Source organism: Bufo gargarizans, chromosome 11, assembly GCF_014858855.1.
Source record: "Bufo gargarizans isolate SCDJY-AF-19 chromosome 11, ASM1485885v1, whole genome shotgun sequence".
NCBI classification, from domain to species: domain Eukaryota; kingdom Metazoa; phylum Chordata; class Amphibia; order Anura; family Bufonidae; genus Bufo; species Bufo gargarizans.
Window position 1 is genome coordinate 39,909,937 of NC_058090.1, and position 19,174 is coordinate 39,929,110.

Sequence of the window (19,174 nt, forward strand, 5' to 3'; positions counted from 1 at the left end):
ATTTTTGGCCGGAGAGAAAGCTGCATCATGCTGCGGTATTTTCTCAGTCCGAAAAACGTAAGAGGGACTGAACTTATGCATCCTGTGCTGTCATCTTACATAAAGCATCGCCTGTACATATAGGGCTGCACCTGCTGACAGAACATCATATTCACCCTGCTCTAGTAATAGCTTTGGGACCCGAAGCTATTGGCATTATGCTATCATAGTGTTCAGCCATAATTACCTTGGTATTTTTATTTTTTCTGTAGCTGCTTCATGTTGTAACCGGCCCGTATTTGCCAACATAAGAAAACAGTCTCCAAAGACGCTCGGCTGGACATGGACGTCTTCATGCCAGACAGTGACATTCAGGCAGATTTACTACTCCTATAGATGGCGGTAAGCTTAGCCCGGCTGTCTAGACCTGCACCAGATATACCACAGGGGCTCAGGCTGGGTGATAAATCTGGTGCAGGGAGAGACACTTTTCTCTTATTCTGTACCAACTAGTGGTTGGCTTAGGCCTCCTCATTAGGTGTCCTGTGCCCGTGCTGTGGACCGCATATGCGGATCCGCAATACACGGGCGCCGTTCCGTGGGCATTCCGCATCACAAATGTGGACCCATTCACTTTAATGGGTCCGCAAATCCGGAGATGCGTAATGCTGCGGAACGGAAGAACGGAACCCTACAGAAGTACTACAGAGTGCTTCCGTGGGGTTTCGCCCAGTACTTGTCCTATCTTTTTGCGGAATGGGCGGATCGCGGACTCATTGAAGTGAATGGGTCTTCAATCCGCTGCGGCTGCCCCACGGTCGGTGTTTGTGCATTGCGGCCCGCAGCACGGGCTGGATTCCTGCTGAGAGCAGGAGCGCACGGCGTCATTGATTGCTAATTAAAAGTCAATGGGTCCGCGGAAAAATCGGAAAATGCACCGTTTGGCATCCGCGTCCGTGATCCGTGTTTCCAGTCCGTGAAAAAAATAGGACCTGTCCTATTTTTTTCACGGCCAACGGTTCACAGACCCATTCAAGTCAATGGGTCCGTGAAAAATCACGGATGCACACAAGATTGTCATCCACTTCCGTGATCCGTGTCCGTTTTTTCCTATCATTTCAAAGGCAAACTTGACTTAGATTTTTTTTTTCATTTTTCATGTCCGTGGATCCTCCAAAAATCAAGGAAGACCCACGTAAGAAAAAACGGATCACGGAACAACGGAAACCGTTTTTGCGGACCGCAAAAAAAAACGGCCGTGTGCATGAGGCCTCACTCTGAGACTGCATTTTCTACCAGAATTATGCCGCAATTTTGTCACAAAATGTTGCATCTTAGGCCATGCCCCTTGCCCATGCTCTTTTCAAGTCAAAAATTGGAGAAGCTCTAGTTACGCAAATTTGCACCACTCTGTAGACAGATTCTTGGTAAATCTTGGTCATTGATTGCATCTACTGAAGTTGTCCCAGCGTGAAGATACTGTGCAGATCTCAATGCATTTGAGTGCGTTTCTAATCTGTTAAACGTTATGCTGGAACTCAAGATAATCTTTTTGGAACCAAGTAAGGTAAAAATTAAAATCAAGTAAAAGTCAAAAGTGGAGTAGAAAGCCTGCCTAATGATTGGTTTGGTTTATCTGAAGATGATTTGGTGGGTCTGCTGATGTTCTGCTATGTTAAGCTCGCCCCTGCTATGGAGACAGTACATTCTGTAGACATCCATACTACAGTAATACTCTAGACAAGAAGTACAACCTTAAAATAATTCACTTGCCATACTTCTTAGCAGGGCCACTTAACAATAAGAAGACTACAAAGTATTTCTCTGCTGGGACCACTAGTGGTCAGCCGTAATCTGTGGGGGAACCTGTTGGTAACCATTCAGTTTCCCTGCAGCGCCACCACAGGGGAGATCTAGCATTACACAGTGTCCTTTCAGATCAAGGGGTTGGGAAAAAGCCACTACACTTTGAACAGTGATCATGGGGGTGCGGGGTGTCAGACCTGCTTTGATTAGATATTAATGACCTATCCTGAGGACAGGTTGTCAATATCAGGAGCCTAGAAAACCCCTTTAAATTGCTATATAAGACCAACACCCTACTCGGTTAGCATTGCTCATATGCATGCTCATTTTTGGTAGAGTATAAAGCAACCCCGAGCAGAAATGTTATTGAGCGTGCAGGCAGGTTGTTCAGCTCGCAGCCCACAGACTGGATGCAGCTCTCATTGTGACTGCAGGCAATGCGTGCGCAGGAGTGGTATGAAGGATCAACATGGAAGAGACTGGAGGAGGGAGGCTGGTGAAGGGGGAACTTGGCAGATGGATGCCGAGGGCAGGCAGCAGCTTTTATGAGCCTTATGGTTCGCTGTGATTGAACGCTCCTTATTTTCGGACTCTTTACTACAAGATGGACTATTCGGGGAAAATGGGTGCATTGTGCTTACAGCTCTTTTGTAAGGGATTTCTTGTTCCTGTGTTAATAAGGCTACACGCACACGACCGTATGTGTTTTGGAGTCCGCAAATTGTGGAGCCGCAAAAAAAAAAAAACAGGATGACATCCGTATGCCATCCTTTTTTATTTATTTTTTGCGGATCCATTCTAACAATCCCTAAAACGGACAAAAATAGGACTATTTTTTGTTTTTTTTGCGGGGCTACTGAACGGACATACTGATGTATTGAAATGAATGGGTCCGCATCCTATCTTCAAAAAAAACTGAACGGACGCGGAGGCAAACAACGTTCATGTGCATGTAGCCTGAGGGTGTGAAATTCAGCTTCTCTGTCTATAGGCAATCTATTGCAGAGCGTCACAGCGGATTTACCCGGCCCGTGTAGCTGCCGATTATCGCGAAGGAAGCGCTCCTTCCCGATAATTGGCTGCTCGTACAGTGGAGGTGAAGTGCTGCATTTACATGTGGCGATCCCCTCCACAGTATGAGGCGAGCGATCGCTACTGCTGCATCTTTTCTGGGCAGCAGATCGCCGTTTAGACAGCACGGGTCTGCTGCCCAGAAATGTGCAAGCAACTAAATTGTCGAACGACTGTTTCACCCGATGAACAGGCGTTTCACTTGTTCGTCGGGTGATCGGCCGCACTTTAACACAGGCAGATTATCGAGAAGAAGCGTTTGTTTCTGATAATCTGTCCGACAATCGTAATAGTAAACCTGTCATTAAAGAGGGGGTCTGATTAACTAAATGATTGTCTATATGCCCTATATGTGACCTGCCCAGGACACCCTCTGTCAGGGCGGATTTATGTGCTCCGATCCACAGGGCAATGTTCGGGAATGAACCGGTCAGGCCTGCTCATTGAGGCTGAGTTCACATCACCATTTAGCTTTCCGTTCTTCTGATCCGTCAGAAGAAGAGAGAGAGGGGAAAAAAAATGGATTCTGTAAAAAAACATCTCCTGCTGCATCAGTTGTCATCCGTTTGAGCCTATTTCTTTCTGAGATCCGTTTTTTAAGACAGGGGGGAAAAAAAGTCCTGCATGCAGGACTTTTTTCCCCATCTAAAACGGATCTGAGACGAAAATGGCTCAAACAGATGACAACTGATGTAACAAGATATTTATTAGTTTTTTACAGCATATTGTGCAATCCTATGCATAAGACTTCGTTCACATCACCGTTCAGCCTTTAGGGGCAGGAAAACGGAAAGGACGGATTCGGCACATAACTGAGCCGAAAGGCTATGGCTATGACATAGTTGCCTATCTATTGTAATGAAATAAGGCCACTGCAAAGGACCTGTATGGCCTGGACTAAACTTCAGGAGTTATCATTAGGGTCTGAGACCGCCGGTGGGCTGATTTTAGAGAAATATTCTAGAAATGCCAAAGCCAGGAACACCCATTTAAGTAGAGTCTGCCATTACATCTCCGACACAGGTTTTCATCCAGTTTTTCGGTCACTGACAGGCATAGAAACGCCGACCATCACTAGTGGACAGATTTTCCCGACAGGATTATGGAAAATCTGTCCGACTACCTCTATTGAGAACAGTAAATTCAGCCATATTTGTTGTTGACCAAACCAGGTTTCCCATGAACCGATATAAAGGGGGTCATTTACGATCAGAAATACGCTTATATTAGACGTATTTCTGGCACAGATGGCTGCACAAAGGTTAATTGCGCCTCAATCTACGACTTTTGATCGCTCACGCCAGTGGACGTGGGCACGGAACGGAGGCCCGTCTCATTCAACATTTTCTACGCCTGTTTTATGTAAATGTAAGACAGCTAGGAAGCCGGCTCTGGATACGCCGAAGTTGTGTAGAGGCCAGCGCCTCTACGTAATTTCGGCAGATCCACCGCCAGCGCAGGGGCTTATTAAGACGGCGTCTAAAATGCTGGTCTTAATAAATGACCCCCCGAGAAATGGATCCCAACTAGGGATACATTCTGACAAGTGCTTATAGTTATGAGCGTGCTTTGTGTCTTCATCATCCGTCTCAAAGAACATTATCAGACTTAAGCCTTGTAATACAAGTGTTGAGCCGCGTTCCCTTTTTCTCTCCCATTTTTCTTTGTGACCTCTTTTGTGCCTTTTGCTGTTAATTTAGTATCGGTGACATCATTGCTTCTTGTGCAGAGCTGTGACAGAACAGATAGGCCAAAAATACACAGTGACTAACGGAATCCTCTGTATCCCACCACCTACTTTCCCCGGTAATGACTGTCTTGTAGAGAACAGAGAGGGGGAAGACTGGAATAAACAGATCAACATGCAAATGATCACTGACTGAGCTGGGATTCTACATATCCATTTAGATGCAAAATACTATTGGAAATATAAATATGAATATAAAGCTTTATTATTTCTAATTTTTATAGGTGTATTTCCAGAAATATTAAAGGGGTTGTACGGGTTCAGAGCTGAACCCGGACATATCCCCTTTTTCACCCAGGCAGCCCCTCTGATATATATATTTTTTTTACATTGCTAGGTGGAGGCTTCCGCCTAGCAGTGTCCCCGGTGACGTCACCGGCACTAATGGTCGAGTTTTAGAGGATTGGATGAAGTTGGCGTACGCACACCATAGGGGTGGGTCCCCCGTGAGTCGTTTTCTATGTTGTAGAGTTTTCATCTAGTGTTTTATGAAGTGAAGAATGAGGTACGGGAACAGAGCAGGCTCTTGCCCTATAAAGGCAGAATCATCCATGTGCAAGACTTGCATGCGAATAACTTCAGCTTTCTATTTGATCTTTACGCTGCTTTCTTCTCTTCTATCCAGGAAAGGCCTCTGGACTGCAGTTTATAGGTCGTGGATACAACCTTACAGTTTCTCAAGGACATGAAGCCAAACTGAACTGCAGTTTATTAGGCATGGAGATGCCAGACATCCAGTGGCTGAAGGATGGCATCGTAGTGCAGACTGTTGACCAGATGTTCATTCCAGTGATGGAAGATCATTGGATCAGCTTCCTCAGGTGCAGTATCTGGTCCTAGCTTCTCCTGGAAAATAATGGCTTGTATATTATTAATACATGTAAGCAGATGATACTAATCTCTCCTTATATAGGCACTGGCTTACCCATGCCAGGAGAAGTATGCTGCTGCCCCAAATGGCACGCACAAGGTATTCAGTATCCTTAGAGTAGATGGAAATACAGGCGAGATCGATTACACTGGAGGGTTCACTATAAAGCCTTTCCGTACAATATGCACCATAGTAGGCATGCTGTGTCACATTACAGTTTTCTGCCTAAACTTCTATGTCCTGTCCATGGATTCCTAGGATAGGACAAGATACCGGACACGTTACCATACTCCAGTTCTTAATATGATGAAGGGTAACACATAGGGCACGTTTTTTCAAAAGTAGAAATACATAGACATTCTATTGATTTCAACAGGCAACGCGTAATGCGTTTACCTGTGATAGCTCGGCAGGAGGATTGAACTTTTACTGCCTGCTTCCTCTATAGATCAGGGCCGAATGCTCGGGGCCACAGCCGTAGCATACCCTAAGATCAGCCTATTTTGTAGCAAAGTAAAAAGTGCATAATACATTAAAAATGAGGGAAAGTTACTGAAATCTTCATCCTTTTTTTTTTCTGCGTGCCTAAATGACGTCCTGTATCTAGGACAACACCTTTAGGGCTTGTTCACACGACCGTTGTTGTCCCGTTCCCGTATTGCAATACACGGGCACCGTTCCGTTGTCATTCCGCATCTCGGATGTGTAGCCATTCATTTCAATGGGTCCGGAGATGCGGAACGGAAGCACAGAACGGAACACTATGGAAGCACTACAGAGTGCTTTCTGGGGTTACGTTCCGTGTCCCCGCACCGCAAAAAGATAGAACATGCTCTATCTTTTTGCGGAACGGAGGGATCGCGGACCTATTCAAGTGAATGGGTCTGCGATCCCCATGCGCCTGCCTCACAGAAGGTGCCCGTGCATTGCGAACCGCAATTTGCGGTTGACAGCACGGGACACCAACGTTCGTGTGAATGAGCCCTTAAAGTGACCTTCCGTCTCTGATTATTTCAGCTATTAACGAAGAGGTCTTAGAACCGCTACAATGCACAGAAGAAACTTATAAGGAGTCTACGAATTTGTTCTATCATTACTATATCTGTATTTAGGAAATATAACATACCTTTCCATAGTCGTTAAAGAGGTATTCCGGTTATAACAAGTTAACAACTCCCCAATCAGTGGGGGTCCTACCTCTGCGACCCCCGACCGATCACGAGAATACAGTGTACAGAATTGTTATTTCACAAAGCATTACAAAGGTTCACTAAAACGGACAAGTCCGGGAAGCTGCAGGAACCTCTTATTTAAAGCTTACGGCCATTGATTTATTATAAGGTCCTGTATGGGATTGGCGATCATTTTTGCCCCGCGTATCTGAACAGATTCTGTTCTAATGACTGGTCAACCAACACGTGGAAGGCGAATGTAGTAGAAGCCATCTGTGGGACGCAGAGTCTCGGCAGATATATTATTATGCTTTAATAGTACAGCGCAGTGTTGATAACGTTATATCCCATTTGAGAGTCTTTAACACGATGATGTACAGCTTCCTGCATATCATATGAGCCTTCCGCAAGGCCGGCAGTTTACAAAGAAAAATTATCTCTGAAGCCAGGCGATGAAAAGAGCAATGAAAACACTGAGCGTCTAAATCCTATGTTGATATTTTCTATACTGAGATGCAGTTATCCTGTAAGTCTGCACAATTAACTCCGTTATACAACTGCATTTTTAGCTTAAAAAACGTGGAGCGTCCAGACGCTGGAAAATACTGGTGCGAAGCGGAAAATAACGGACTGAAGGCGGTGTCAGAGGCCATCTGGATCATGGTAGAAGGTAAGCCGTTATTGATGATGGTCATTTTACTGTATTTATAATACAGCTCTATTTTTGAGCTGGTTTATAGCGGTTCATCTGGACCTGGTGTCCGTGGATACCTATTAATTAGCTTTTTATACGTTTTCTTTTATATGTTTATTAAATATTGAAATTGACTGTACTCCATAGTTCATGATGCATGTTATAGTTAAGAGTACTTCTACCCTTTGTAGTAAGACACACAGGTAGCAGCCAGGGGAGGACTGGGAAATTTAAAGTGGCCCCTAAAAAAAAAAACTAAAATTGGTCCCATGTTATAGGCGGGTCCAGATTGACAGAAGGCAGGACAACGGAAGTAGGTGGAGCCAGCAATGCTGTAGTGCAGAACAAAATACCGCCCCAGCAGAACCAAATACCACAGTGCAGAACAAAATACCACCCCAGCAGAACCAAATATCAGAGTGTAGCACAAAATACCGCCCCAGCAGAACCAAATATCACAGTGCAGCTCAAAATACTGCCCCAGCAGAACCAAATACCACAGTGCAGCACAAAATACCGCCCCAGCAGAACCAAATATCACAGTGTAGCACAAAATACCGCCCCAGCAGAACCAAATATCACAGTGCAGCACAAAATACCGCCCCAGCAGAACCAAATATCACAGTGCAGCACAAAATACCGCCCCAGCAGAACCAAATATCAGAGTGTAGCACAAAATACCGCCCCAGCAGAACCAAATATCACAGTGCAGCACAAAATACTGCTGTAGCAGAACCAAATACCACAGTGTAGCACAAAATACCGCCCCAGCAGGACCAAATACCACAGTGTAGCACAAAATACCGCCCCAGCAGAACCAAATACCACAGTGCAGCACAAAATACTTCCCCAGCAGAACCAAATACCACAGTGCAGCACAAAATACCGCCCCAGCAGAACCAAATATCACAGTGCAGAACAAAATACCACCCCAGCAGAACCAAATATCAGAGTGTAGCACAAAATACCGCCCCAGCAGAACCAAATATCACAGTGCAGCTCAAAATACTGCCCCAGCAGAACCAAATACCACAGTGCAGCACAAAATACCGCCCCAGCAGAACCAAATATCACAGTGTAGCACAAAATACCGCCCCAGCAGAACCAAATATCACAGTGCAGCACAAAATACCGCCCCAGCAGAACCAAATATCACAGTGCAGCACAAAATACCGCCCCAGCAGAACCAAATATCAGAGTGTAGCACAAAATACCTCCCCAGCAGAACCAAATATCACAGTGCAGCACAAAATACTGCTGTAGCAGAACCAAATACCACAGTGTAGCACAAAATACCGCCCCAGCAGGACCAAATACCACAGTGTAGCACAAAATACCGCCCCAGCAGAACCAAATACCACAGTGCAGCACAAAATACTTCCCCAGCAGAAACAAATACCACAGTGCAGCACAAAATACTGCCCCAGCAGAACCAAATACCACAGTGCAGCACAATATACTGCCTCAGCAGAACCATATACCACAGTGCAGCATAAAATACTGCCCCAGCAGAACCAAATGCCACAGTGCAGCACAAAATACTGCCATCCGCGCCACAGTATAAAACTATCATCGTCCAGAGGATGGCAATGCAGTTCAATTCTGGAGGGCACCTGCAGCCACTGGCCAGATGCATAAGTGCCTGATGCTCCTAACGTAGATTAGTTAATGCTGAGAGCATTAGATCTTTATGTACCTGACTGGCAGCCAAGAGGAGGGCTTGGACAGCCCACTATACATCGGCCCACCAGGAAATTTCCCTGGAGGATCTATGGCCAGTCCACCCATGGTAGCAGCCTCTAGCCTTTCAAGGTGCAACTAAAAACGTTGCCCTTTGAGTGTACATCTAGGTAGAGCATGCAACTTTTTGACGTAATGACCTACATTTCCTAATGCCAAAATTGACACAGTTTGGTGCATTTTGGAGAATTCCTCTGTGCCTAACTCGCCAGTGGATGTGCCTTAATGGAATATGGAAATGAGGGTACGTGAGATGCCACATTTTGCTCCAGAATTGTACTGCAATTGTGGTGTAAAATTCTGTCACAAACTAAGCCAACCAATAGTTGGCATAAAGTTGGACAACAGTGTCCAGCCATGCACTACATTTATTATTCAGCCTGAGCCCGTGAGATAAATCTGGTGAAGGTCTAGACAGCCGGTGTGGGTATACGCCATCTACAGGATTAGTAAATCTGCCTCACTCAGCTGTAACTCAAGGACAAAATTAAATTGTCCATGTGGATTCTGGTGGAAGATTCATATTGCCCCCTTACAGTGTAAATGGCACCATGCAAATTAAGTGTCAGCTTTGCACTTATAGAAAAAATACACAATGGCACAACATAGGGCGTTATCCCAATAAACCCAAAAATGGGTGCGCAATCAAATGTGCTCACCTTGAGGAGTTGTGCTGGGAGCACAACATCCCTGCAGACGTGAGAATTGCTATGGCTGTGGCTTAAATATTGTGAATTAGCTGGAATTTGATAGAAAAAAATGACTTTGCCAGAGGATCTGGAAGCCTAGTCTCTTTAACAATGGGTTATCCCATGACTAATGTAAAAAATGTGAAAATCAGACATTATATAGTACATGACACTCTCTATCTAACAAAGCTAGAACCAGCCGTGTACTTCACATGGATCCAGATATCTCTCCATTCATTGCTCTGCTAGATTTTTATCAAGCTGACAGCTCAAGGGAAGTGTCTTTTCTGCTGCAGTTCTAGGGGCGTGTCTCAGCTCTCCCGATCACAGCTCAGGGGGCGTGTCTGTGCTCTCCCTATTACAGCTCAGGGGGTGTGTCTCAGCTCTCCCTATCACAGCTCAGGAGGCATGTCTGTGCTCTCCCTATCACAGCTCAGGGGGTGTGTCTCAGCTCTCCCTGTCACAGCTCAGGGGGTGTGTCTCAGCTCTCCCTATCACAGCTCGGGAGACAGTTGAAGGATTAAACTGAGCATGTGCGAAATAAGAAATTAAAAAAAAACAGCAGGTAGCACTGTACAGATATATTTTATTGAATAGCTCAGCGGCTATACTAAAGTATTCAGATCCAGGTGCTGGTTGTTTATTGGGACAACCCCTTTAATTTACAATGTAAAAAGCAACACGTTTTGGGACTGGACTAGTCCTTTCATCAGGGCTTTGAAGTCAACAGTTATATTTTATGTATGGACAGCTTTAAAGGGTGTCAAAAAATAACAGGCGATAGGAAAAGCCTCTGTGGGTTCTGAGCTGACGACCAGAGCTTCAGTCAGAAACCATTTTTGACACCTTTTTATGCCGTCATTTTACTCGTTGGACAAGGGCATATGTGATGATTTATTAAGTATGAGTCAGACCTGCATCCTGGGCCTCCAGCAACCTTCCTATAGTCTTCCAACAATGCATGCCATCCCCAGAGCCCAGTCATATCAATCAGCTGAATCACCCACACATTCACCACAGGCCCTCACCACGTTTTCTCATCATCTTCCTCCATTTATCTCCCCTCTCTCCTGCTGGCTCCATCCATCTTTCTTCCTCCCACACAAGAAACCGCTATATATATATATATATATATATATATATATATATATATATAATATATACATTTTTATTTTATTTTTAACCCTGTTATCACCATTTCAGTATTCCTCTCCAACTAGAGCTGCCGGGTATGCCAGGGTGTGAATATTTTTCTGATCTCACAGGTGGATGATTTGGGTTTATTCATTTTTTTTTACGGATAATGAAGGCATGGCCTACTTCTCTTTCCATTCGTTTACGAAGCAAGTGATCTAAATCTTCAAGGAGATACGACCATCCGGGTAGCATTTTTTATTTTATATTTTTTTTGTAGGTCTATTTCTAAGAGCTTATTCAGATGGCCGTATGCTGTCCACAAAAATGCGGATCCGTTTTTTTTCCTGCGGATTAGATGTGGCCCCATTCACTTTCTATAGGGCCCCTTTCTTCCGCAAAACAAATAAAACATGTCCTATACTTGTCAGTGAAAATCAGGACGTGGCCCCATTGAAGTCTATGGGTATGCAAAAATGCGGAATGCAATCTGTTGGTTTTTTTTGTGGATCTGCATTTTTGCGGACAGCATACAGCCGTCTGAATGAGCCCTAAGATTTATATCACAATTATAATATATTTGTGCAGATTTTTTATTTTTTTTATAGTAAACTAATAACAACAGCTTTGAATCAGATCTTATGATTGGTGCAAAATTTCACATTGGATTGTATTCACTTAAATACATATAAATGTATTTATTTTTCTGAAAAGGCTAGCTGACAACCAATATGGCCTCCGTTCTAAAGGAGTGTCACCTACTATAGCTAGTGTTGTTTTGATAGGCAGAGGTACAGGGCTGGAGGGTGTATCAATGCACAGCTAAACCGATGCACCAGTCAGCAGCCCAATAAAGCTTGTCATCCAACTTTATTATTGATCTGTCAGCAGAATTAAAAACTGGTGATTTTCCAACTTGATTAGATTTTTTTTTTTGCTGATTGTGCACTTAGCCGCCTGCTACTGTATTTTCAGATACTAGTATAATATGACTGTATTCTTTTATTTCATGGTAATGTCTAGGTGTCCCATATTTCACCGTGGAGCCAAAGGACATGGCTGTGTTAAAAAACAACTCCTTTAATATTTCTTGTGCGGCCGTAGGACCCCCAGAGCCTCTGACTATTATATGGTGGATGGGCGATTCCCCTGTTGAAAGGAAGCCAGAGAGCTCCCCGTCTGTTCTATCAGTACCAGGTAGGAAACAAAGCTAAGTTCTCTCTTGTTTTATAGCGTATGTGTCACTTTATTTTAGATTTCTTTAAATTCTATATCCTGAACATGCTTATGGGGTCGGCCATCTTGCCTGAGCTGTTGTTAAGCTGTGATATCTAATGTTAATGTTGGATACTGTTTTTTTTAGACAGGTGTTTATATCTCATTGTAATCCTGACTGTGATGATAATGGGATGACTGTTGAAAAGTGAACTGCACAGACCAAAAAATGGTTCTGATTAGAGATCAGCGAAGTGAGCTTCGGAAGCTCCATCCAAAGTCGCTTCACTAGAAAATTTGCTATAATACTGTACGGAAATTTATTTCCGTACAGTATTAGAATGTATGGGCTCGGGTGAACTGAAGTAAGTTATTCACCAAGTCGCGTGCGGTAATTTATTATTACAGTAAAAAACCTTGGAACCAAATTCTGCTTCAGTCCGAGGTACCACTCGGAACCAAAGCCGAGTTCGGTTCCAAATTTTGAAGTGGTTTTTCACTGTAATAATCAATTACCGCAGTTACTTACTTCTGCTCATCGGAGCCCATATATTCTAATACTATACAGAGACGGATCTCCGTACAGTATTAGAACAAATCTTTTAGCGAAGCCGCTTCGGATATAGCTTTGCTCATCTCTAGTGCTGATTATTAGGCTTGGTGACCTTAGCAAAAACTGCCGGATTTGGGAATTTTTAAACATATAGCTGGTGACAAGTTCACCAGAAATTAATAAATAGTATGCGCCACAATCTGCACCGGAAATACACCTAATTTAGAAATATTTTAGCTTGATAAATGACCCCCTTTGTTTTTTCCTGATATAGGACTCCAAATCATCTGCATAGATATTAGTATCCACTGTAGGCAGTATCAGCCGCCACTATGCAAAGAGTTGGATAGGGAGGTCATGGTGACCGTTTCCTTTTGCGCTTTAGGGTCCTTTTGCTCTTTAGGGTCCTTGCACACAAGAATTTTTCTTTGGCATTCTTTACCATTATAAAAAAGCGCCAGAATAAGCTTTGCAGGTTTATTTTTATTGCCACCTGTGATATTTATAGCATCACACGTGGTGTGGCTTACCACTGGCATTTTCTTCATGGCATTTTTCCTTTATAGAGAAGATGTTGTTAAAATCTCTAGAAAAATGCCGAAGAGTCCTGCATGCTGCAAGAAAGACAAAAAATACCACTTAATGAACAAACACGCCTGTAGTAAAAAAAAATGTTTGCATGTCTTGCATTTCAAATTTCCCACAGACCCTCCTCCGGAGCTGGGTTTTTTACTTTAAAGGGGTTCCCCGGGAATTAAGAAAATGAAAATTAAATATTACTTTATTACAAATATGTTCTCAAATACCTTTCATTAGTTATAATGGCTCGTTGTGTCTAGGGAGCAATCATTAGGAGAAAAAAAAAGGCTGCCGTCCTTTTAGTGCACATAAAATCTGTCCTAATCACACAGGAGGACAAGTTACTTCAAGACACTGAACTAAAGAGCTGCCTCATCCTCCTCTCTGCTCTGCTTGTCAGGGATTATGATCCTGAATACAGTTAATACATTCTTTAGCTGAATTTCTGTAGGAATGGAATTCATGAGGAGACATGAAGGACGGAGAGGAGGTGGGGGGTGAGGATAATGAGCAGCAGCACTTGTATGCAGTCTCCATTACCACAGTCTGTCCTCTGTACTTTGTCTCCTCATGAGTAGGGATGAGCAAATCGACTTCAGATGAAACATCCGAAGTCGATTCGCATAAAACTTTGTTCTAATACTGTACGGAGCTCCACTTGGAACCAAACTCTGGTTTGGTTCCAAGTGGTACCTTGGAACCGAACCCGAAAAATGTTTTTTTTACAGTGCAAATTAATTTATGAGGTTGTTGCCCGAAGTCTTGCGAGACTTCGCAAATCAATAACTTCGGCTCGTCGGAGCCCATACATTCTAATACTGTATGGAGCTCCTGCTCTGTACAGTATTAGAACAAAGTTTTATGCAAATCGACTTTGGATGTTTCATCCGAAGTCAATTTGCTCATCGCTACTCATGCACTCTATTCCCACAGAGATTCAGCTAAAGGTTAGCTGTATTCAGGATCATAATCTCTGACAAGCAGAGAGGAGGATGAGGCGGCTCTTTAGCTCACTGTTGTGAAGTAACTTGTCCTGCTGTGTGATTAGGACAGGTTTTGTCTGTACTAAAAGGACAGCGGCCATTTTATTTCCCCTGATGATTGCTCCCTAGACAAAACAAGCCATTAAAGCTAATGAAAGGTATTTGGAAAAATATTTAAAATAAAGTAATATTTAAGTGTTTTCATTTTCTTAATTCCTGGAGAACCCCTTTTAAAGTGCCAAAAACAGTGAAAAACAGACAAAAAAAAATTGCAGAACACCTAAAAAAAAACCTATGTGTGAATGCAGCCTTAAGGTATAATGTACCTTTAAACCATGGCTGCCCATTATATTCATCTTTATTCCAGCTAGACATACATATAGCTTTTTAGTCGTGCTGCAAATATCTCCTTCTCTGTTTTAATGGATCTTAAAACCCATAATTGATGCTGCAAGCAGCGTTTTGGTGTCCGCCTCCAGAGCGGAATGGAGATGGAACTGATGCATTCTGAGTGGATCCTTTTCCATTCAGAATGCATTAGGGCAAAACTGATCCGTTTTGGACCGCTTGTGAGAGCCCTGAACGGATCTCACAAACGCAAAGCCAAAACGCCAGTGTGAAAGTAGCCTTACTTGTAAGACCAATATATTTTTTGTTTATCACTGTGCATTTCATTTCCATTTCAAATGAGTCATTATCAAATGTATTCTGATGAAAAATATTGGGTGTATATCAGTTCAATATACTACAGACAAGCTATGTCTATCGGGAGGGGGGACTTACCAATTGGAAAGTGCTGAATGGCCCATGGTCAATTTAGTCAGCTCCAAACGGTGGTCTGGTGGTTTTTACCCTTTAACTCCTATACAGGGATCTGACCTTTGCTGCAGGGGAACCTCCAGGAAGCTACCAAGGGAACAGGCAATAGTCGTAGTCAGGAAACAGTCTGAGCCCAGGGCAGGCAGCTGTGGATCAATACGGTAAGAAGGCAGAAGTAAGGGCAGGTACAAGAGGGTCAGAGATGGTAAACAGGCAAAGTTCGATACATGGGCAGACAAACGGAAAAGCACACCTTCACTAGGACTAGCAAGCTATAATACCCAAAGTTCAGACAAATTCCACCTGGGAAAGGTGCCTTAAATATAAGCAAATGGCCAGCCATAGCCTGGAACAGATCTGGGCCCTAGTGATTCGGTGCCAGTGCCTCCCCAGAGAAGCAGAGCCGCGACGGGCATGGGCCTCCAGCATTACAACTTGATTGGGATTAAGCTGCACCTAAGGCCTAGGAAGAGCCTGCAGTGCTCATCAAACTTCTGATCAGAGTAGGTGCTGGGAGTTGGGACCCCCACCAAACAGATGTTGATGACCTATTCTGGGGATAGGTCATCAATATTTTTCTCCCAGAAAAAAACCCTTTAAGGCCCATTTATACCAGCCATTGACCGGGCAGGTGATCACACTTTTGAGTGCTCATTCCCAATCATTCCCTGTATATATACATCCACCAATCATCTGTCTTGTCTGATGATTGCATCTTTTATGCGTGCATAAAATTTTGATCAGTCTCTGGCAGCAAATTGCTAGTGATGGAACTGCATGAGAATGAATGATCACACTAACGCTTGTTCGGTCAGCACTGAATGCTCAATGTAAATTGAGCTAAAGCGCCGTTTGACTTGCTATATCGCCGATCGCTGGTCATTACTGGCAGAAAATCAGCGAGCGTAAATAGGCTATTAAAGCAGTTACCGCCAATTGTGGGGTCATGTCATGATGATCAGTATCTCATTCCCATCATGGGCAGTTCTGCTGTAAAACTGTGTTTGCCAGAACTGTGGAGACTAGTTTTACCTGTATGTCTCTTTTCTGCACAAAAAAAAACTCTCTAAACTCACAAAAACCCAATCAGGAGCTCATTCTCTGAATGTATCTGTGTATAAACATGCAAATTATGCATAGCTGGGGTGGGATAATCCTTTTTAGGTCATCCATATCCAATCAGTGGGGGTCCAGCACCCGGCACTGATCAGCTGTTCCTTGCATCCCCTAGTAGTAGAACTATCACTTTTCTTAAATTTACATTCCCTTGAATAGGAGATGAGTTGTAGTAACCCAGCACGGCCACTACATGTTCAATGGCGCTGTGCTTCCTGCTCCTCACTTCAGATTGTTGACCCCCACCCCAACGATCAGAGGATAAGTCGTCAATATCAGGAGGCCCAGAAATCTCTTTTAAGTACAATTTTTAGTTTTTTACTTACTGGTATTGTTTTTGAATATAATTTTGACCTGAAAACAGTGTAGGTAGTAATGCATCGAGGCACCTCTGCCAGGAGGGTAATCGGGCACATAAAACCTGAAAACTTACTTATGGTCCTTGTTACGGTTTATTCTGCTCTATTTACCCTGGTAATGCCACCCCAGGACACAGCTGCTCTGTCACATGCAGAAAAAATAATTTGAATGCCGTCAATTAAAAGAGCATTTTCAAATAAAAGCCCTGGCTATTGTATTAATATAATATACTGGTGAGATAATACAGTTTATTTCTTGCATTTTCTTAGTGTTATTCACACAAGTAGAAAATGGTGCAGAATTGTAGCTTTATATGTAGAGAAATCGGTTTTCTAGAGATAACCGTTCAGGGTGTAATTACCATAGTGGACTTGGTCGCCAAGTATGAGGACTGGATTAGGTAAGATTACATGTGGTACTAGTATGACACCCACATAACCTATGTGTATAAGGGTCTAAGGACTAGGCCTCATGTTGTTCCTGAGCAGTATTGAGTTGAGAGAGCACTAGGTCTGTTGCCATCTTTGTGCTATAGTTTCCTTACAATTGGCTTAAAGTCAGTGACTGCATACAGTATTATATGGTCTTATTCACACAGTCAGCGATTATCCATCAGTTATTGTGAGCCAAAACCAGGAGCAGGTCAAAAACACAGAACAGGAGCAGATCCTATCCTTGTGTAGCCTCACAATCACTGATGGAAATCACTGACCACATCGCCAAGGTGCGAACTAGCCCTGAGGCTGGCCATACACCTGAGATAACCGCCAGCCAAACGCTTGCCCGTGCAACAGCTGTCCCCCCTGATTCCGACATGCACGTTCGTTTCGACCAAGTCTGCATGTGTTATGAATGGGAAAGGAAGACCTCTCTGGCAGGGGGATTATCCCCCTGAGAACAGAATGATTGTCCCCCCAACATCTGTAATCAGGAGCCCCCAGATACATGAGTTGGCTGGTGGGTTCAGCTAACATACATCTAATGTGTGCAGCCAGCTTTAAGGGGCTGTACCATGAAAAATATTCTAAATTTTTCAAACCAACACCTGGATTGGAATACATTCATAGCTGTATGTAATTAAAAATGTAGTATAGTTACTAACCTATTCAATATAAAGTGTCTGTATAGCGCCACCTGCTGTTTGTTATTTTCCTTATTTTTTTGTCCATCTCACTGAGCTGGTCGCACATGCTCAGTTTAAATCTTCACATGTCACCAGCCTTATGTTCTGTTAGAAGCTGTGGCAGTTACAGGGAAAGAGCTGGATAGGAAAGGCCCCCTGAGAAAGGACACACCCCCTGAGAAAGGACACACCCCTTGAGAAAGGACACACCCCTCAGCAGCGGCAATAAATCTAGCAGAACAATTGGAGCAATGAATGAGGAGATCTCTGGATCCATGTGAGACACAGGGCTGCTTCTAGCTTTGTTAGAAAGAGATTTTAATGTACTCTATGATCTCTGACTTTAATTTTTTTACATCCATCATGGCATAACCCTTTTAAATCTGAGTTAAGCCTCATTCACACATCAGTTTTTCAAGGTGGTGTGCTGTACGTGTTCTCCACGGACAGCACACGTCCCTATTCATTTTAATGTGTGTATTCACACATCAGTGTTTTAGCACAGTCCGTGGGTTCCTTTTTTAAGCACGGATGCAGGCTCTATTTTGTCTGTGTTCACGGATCCATCACGCCCATCATAGTCTATGGGTCCGTGAAAAAAAAAACGTATGCCATCCATGTTGCATCCGTGTTTCACGGATCATTAAAAATGAGTTTCTTTTGAAAATAATTTTTCAGCTGTGCAGGGTCAGTGAAACACGGATGCAACATGGACAGCAAAAAAACGGACACACTGCCCCAACACGGATCCTTCATGGACAGCTTCATGGATGCATCACTGACCACCTGCTCACGGATTTGAGCACGGACGTGTAAATGAGGCTTTATACTGTTGTATGCAGTTTTGAGTGATGTCATCCACGCCCAAAATCTCTGCACTTATTTTTTTTTCCCATCTGATCAACTGTAGGTGTTTTAAACACAAAAGCTGTGCATCACAGAAACCGAACTACCTATGTGCATATTAGTCTTGGCTTTATGTTAGGCCTGGGATACATAGAGACTTTGTAGTGCTGTTATAGATTGCTTATATTATTTTGTGAGTGACAGCTGCAGCCCACAGTATATTCCACATGGTTATAAGGGAAAATAATAGCATTTTTAATACAGAATGCTAGGTAAATTAGGGATGGAGGGGTTAAATAATAATTAAACTCACCTCATCCACTTGTTCGTGCAGCCCGGCTTGTCTTCATTTTGAGGACCTGAGAGGAAAAGGACCTTTGGTGATGTCACTGTGCTTATCACATGGTCCGTCACCCGTGATGAGCGCAGTGACGTCACCAAAGGTCCTTTTCCTCCCAGGTCCTCAAAGAAGAAGAAAGAAGACAAGCCAGGCTGCACAAACAAGTGGATGAGAGGTGAGTTTAATTATTTGTGATTTATTTTTATTTTTAACCCCTCCATCCCTAATTTACTTAGCATTCTGTATTAAGAATGCTATTATTTTCCCTTCTGTGAAGAAGTCCGGGTTCGGGTCTGGGTACCAAATATGCAGATTTTTCTCACGCGCTTGCAAAACG

At 43.4% G+C, this 19,174-nt stretch overlaps 1 protein-coding gene across 1 annotated transcript in view; it reads left to right on the top strand.

Moving 5' to 3' along the window:
* Positions 1-19,174, top strand: part of TYRO3 (TYRO3 protein tyrosine kinase) — a 147,129-nt gene that overhangs the window by 37,489 nt on the left and 90,466 nt on the right. Inside the window, exons 2-4 of the mRNA XM_044271805.1 lie at positions 5,229-5,424; positions 7,216-7,316; positions 11,927-12,100. Of these exons, the coding sequence (XP_044127740.1) occupies positions 5,229-5,424; positions 7,216-7,316; positions 11,927-12,100 (471 nt within the window). The remainder of the gene's footprint in view (positions 1-5,228; positions 5,425-7,215; positions 7,317-11,926; positions 12,101-19,174) is intronic.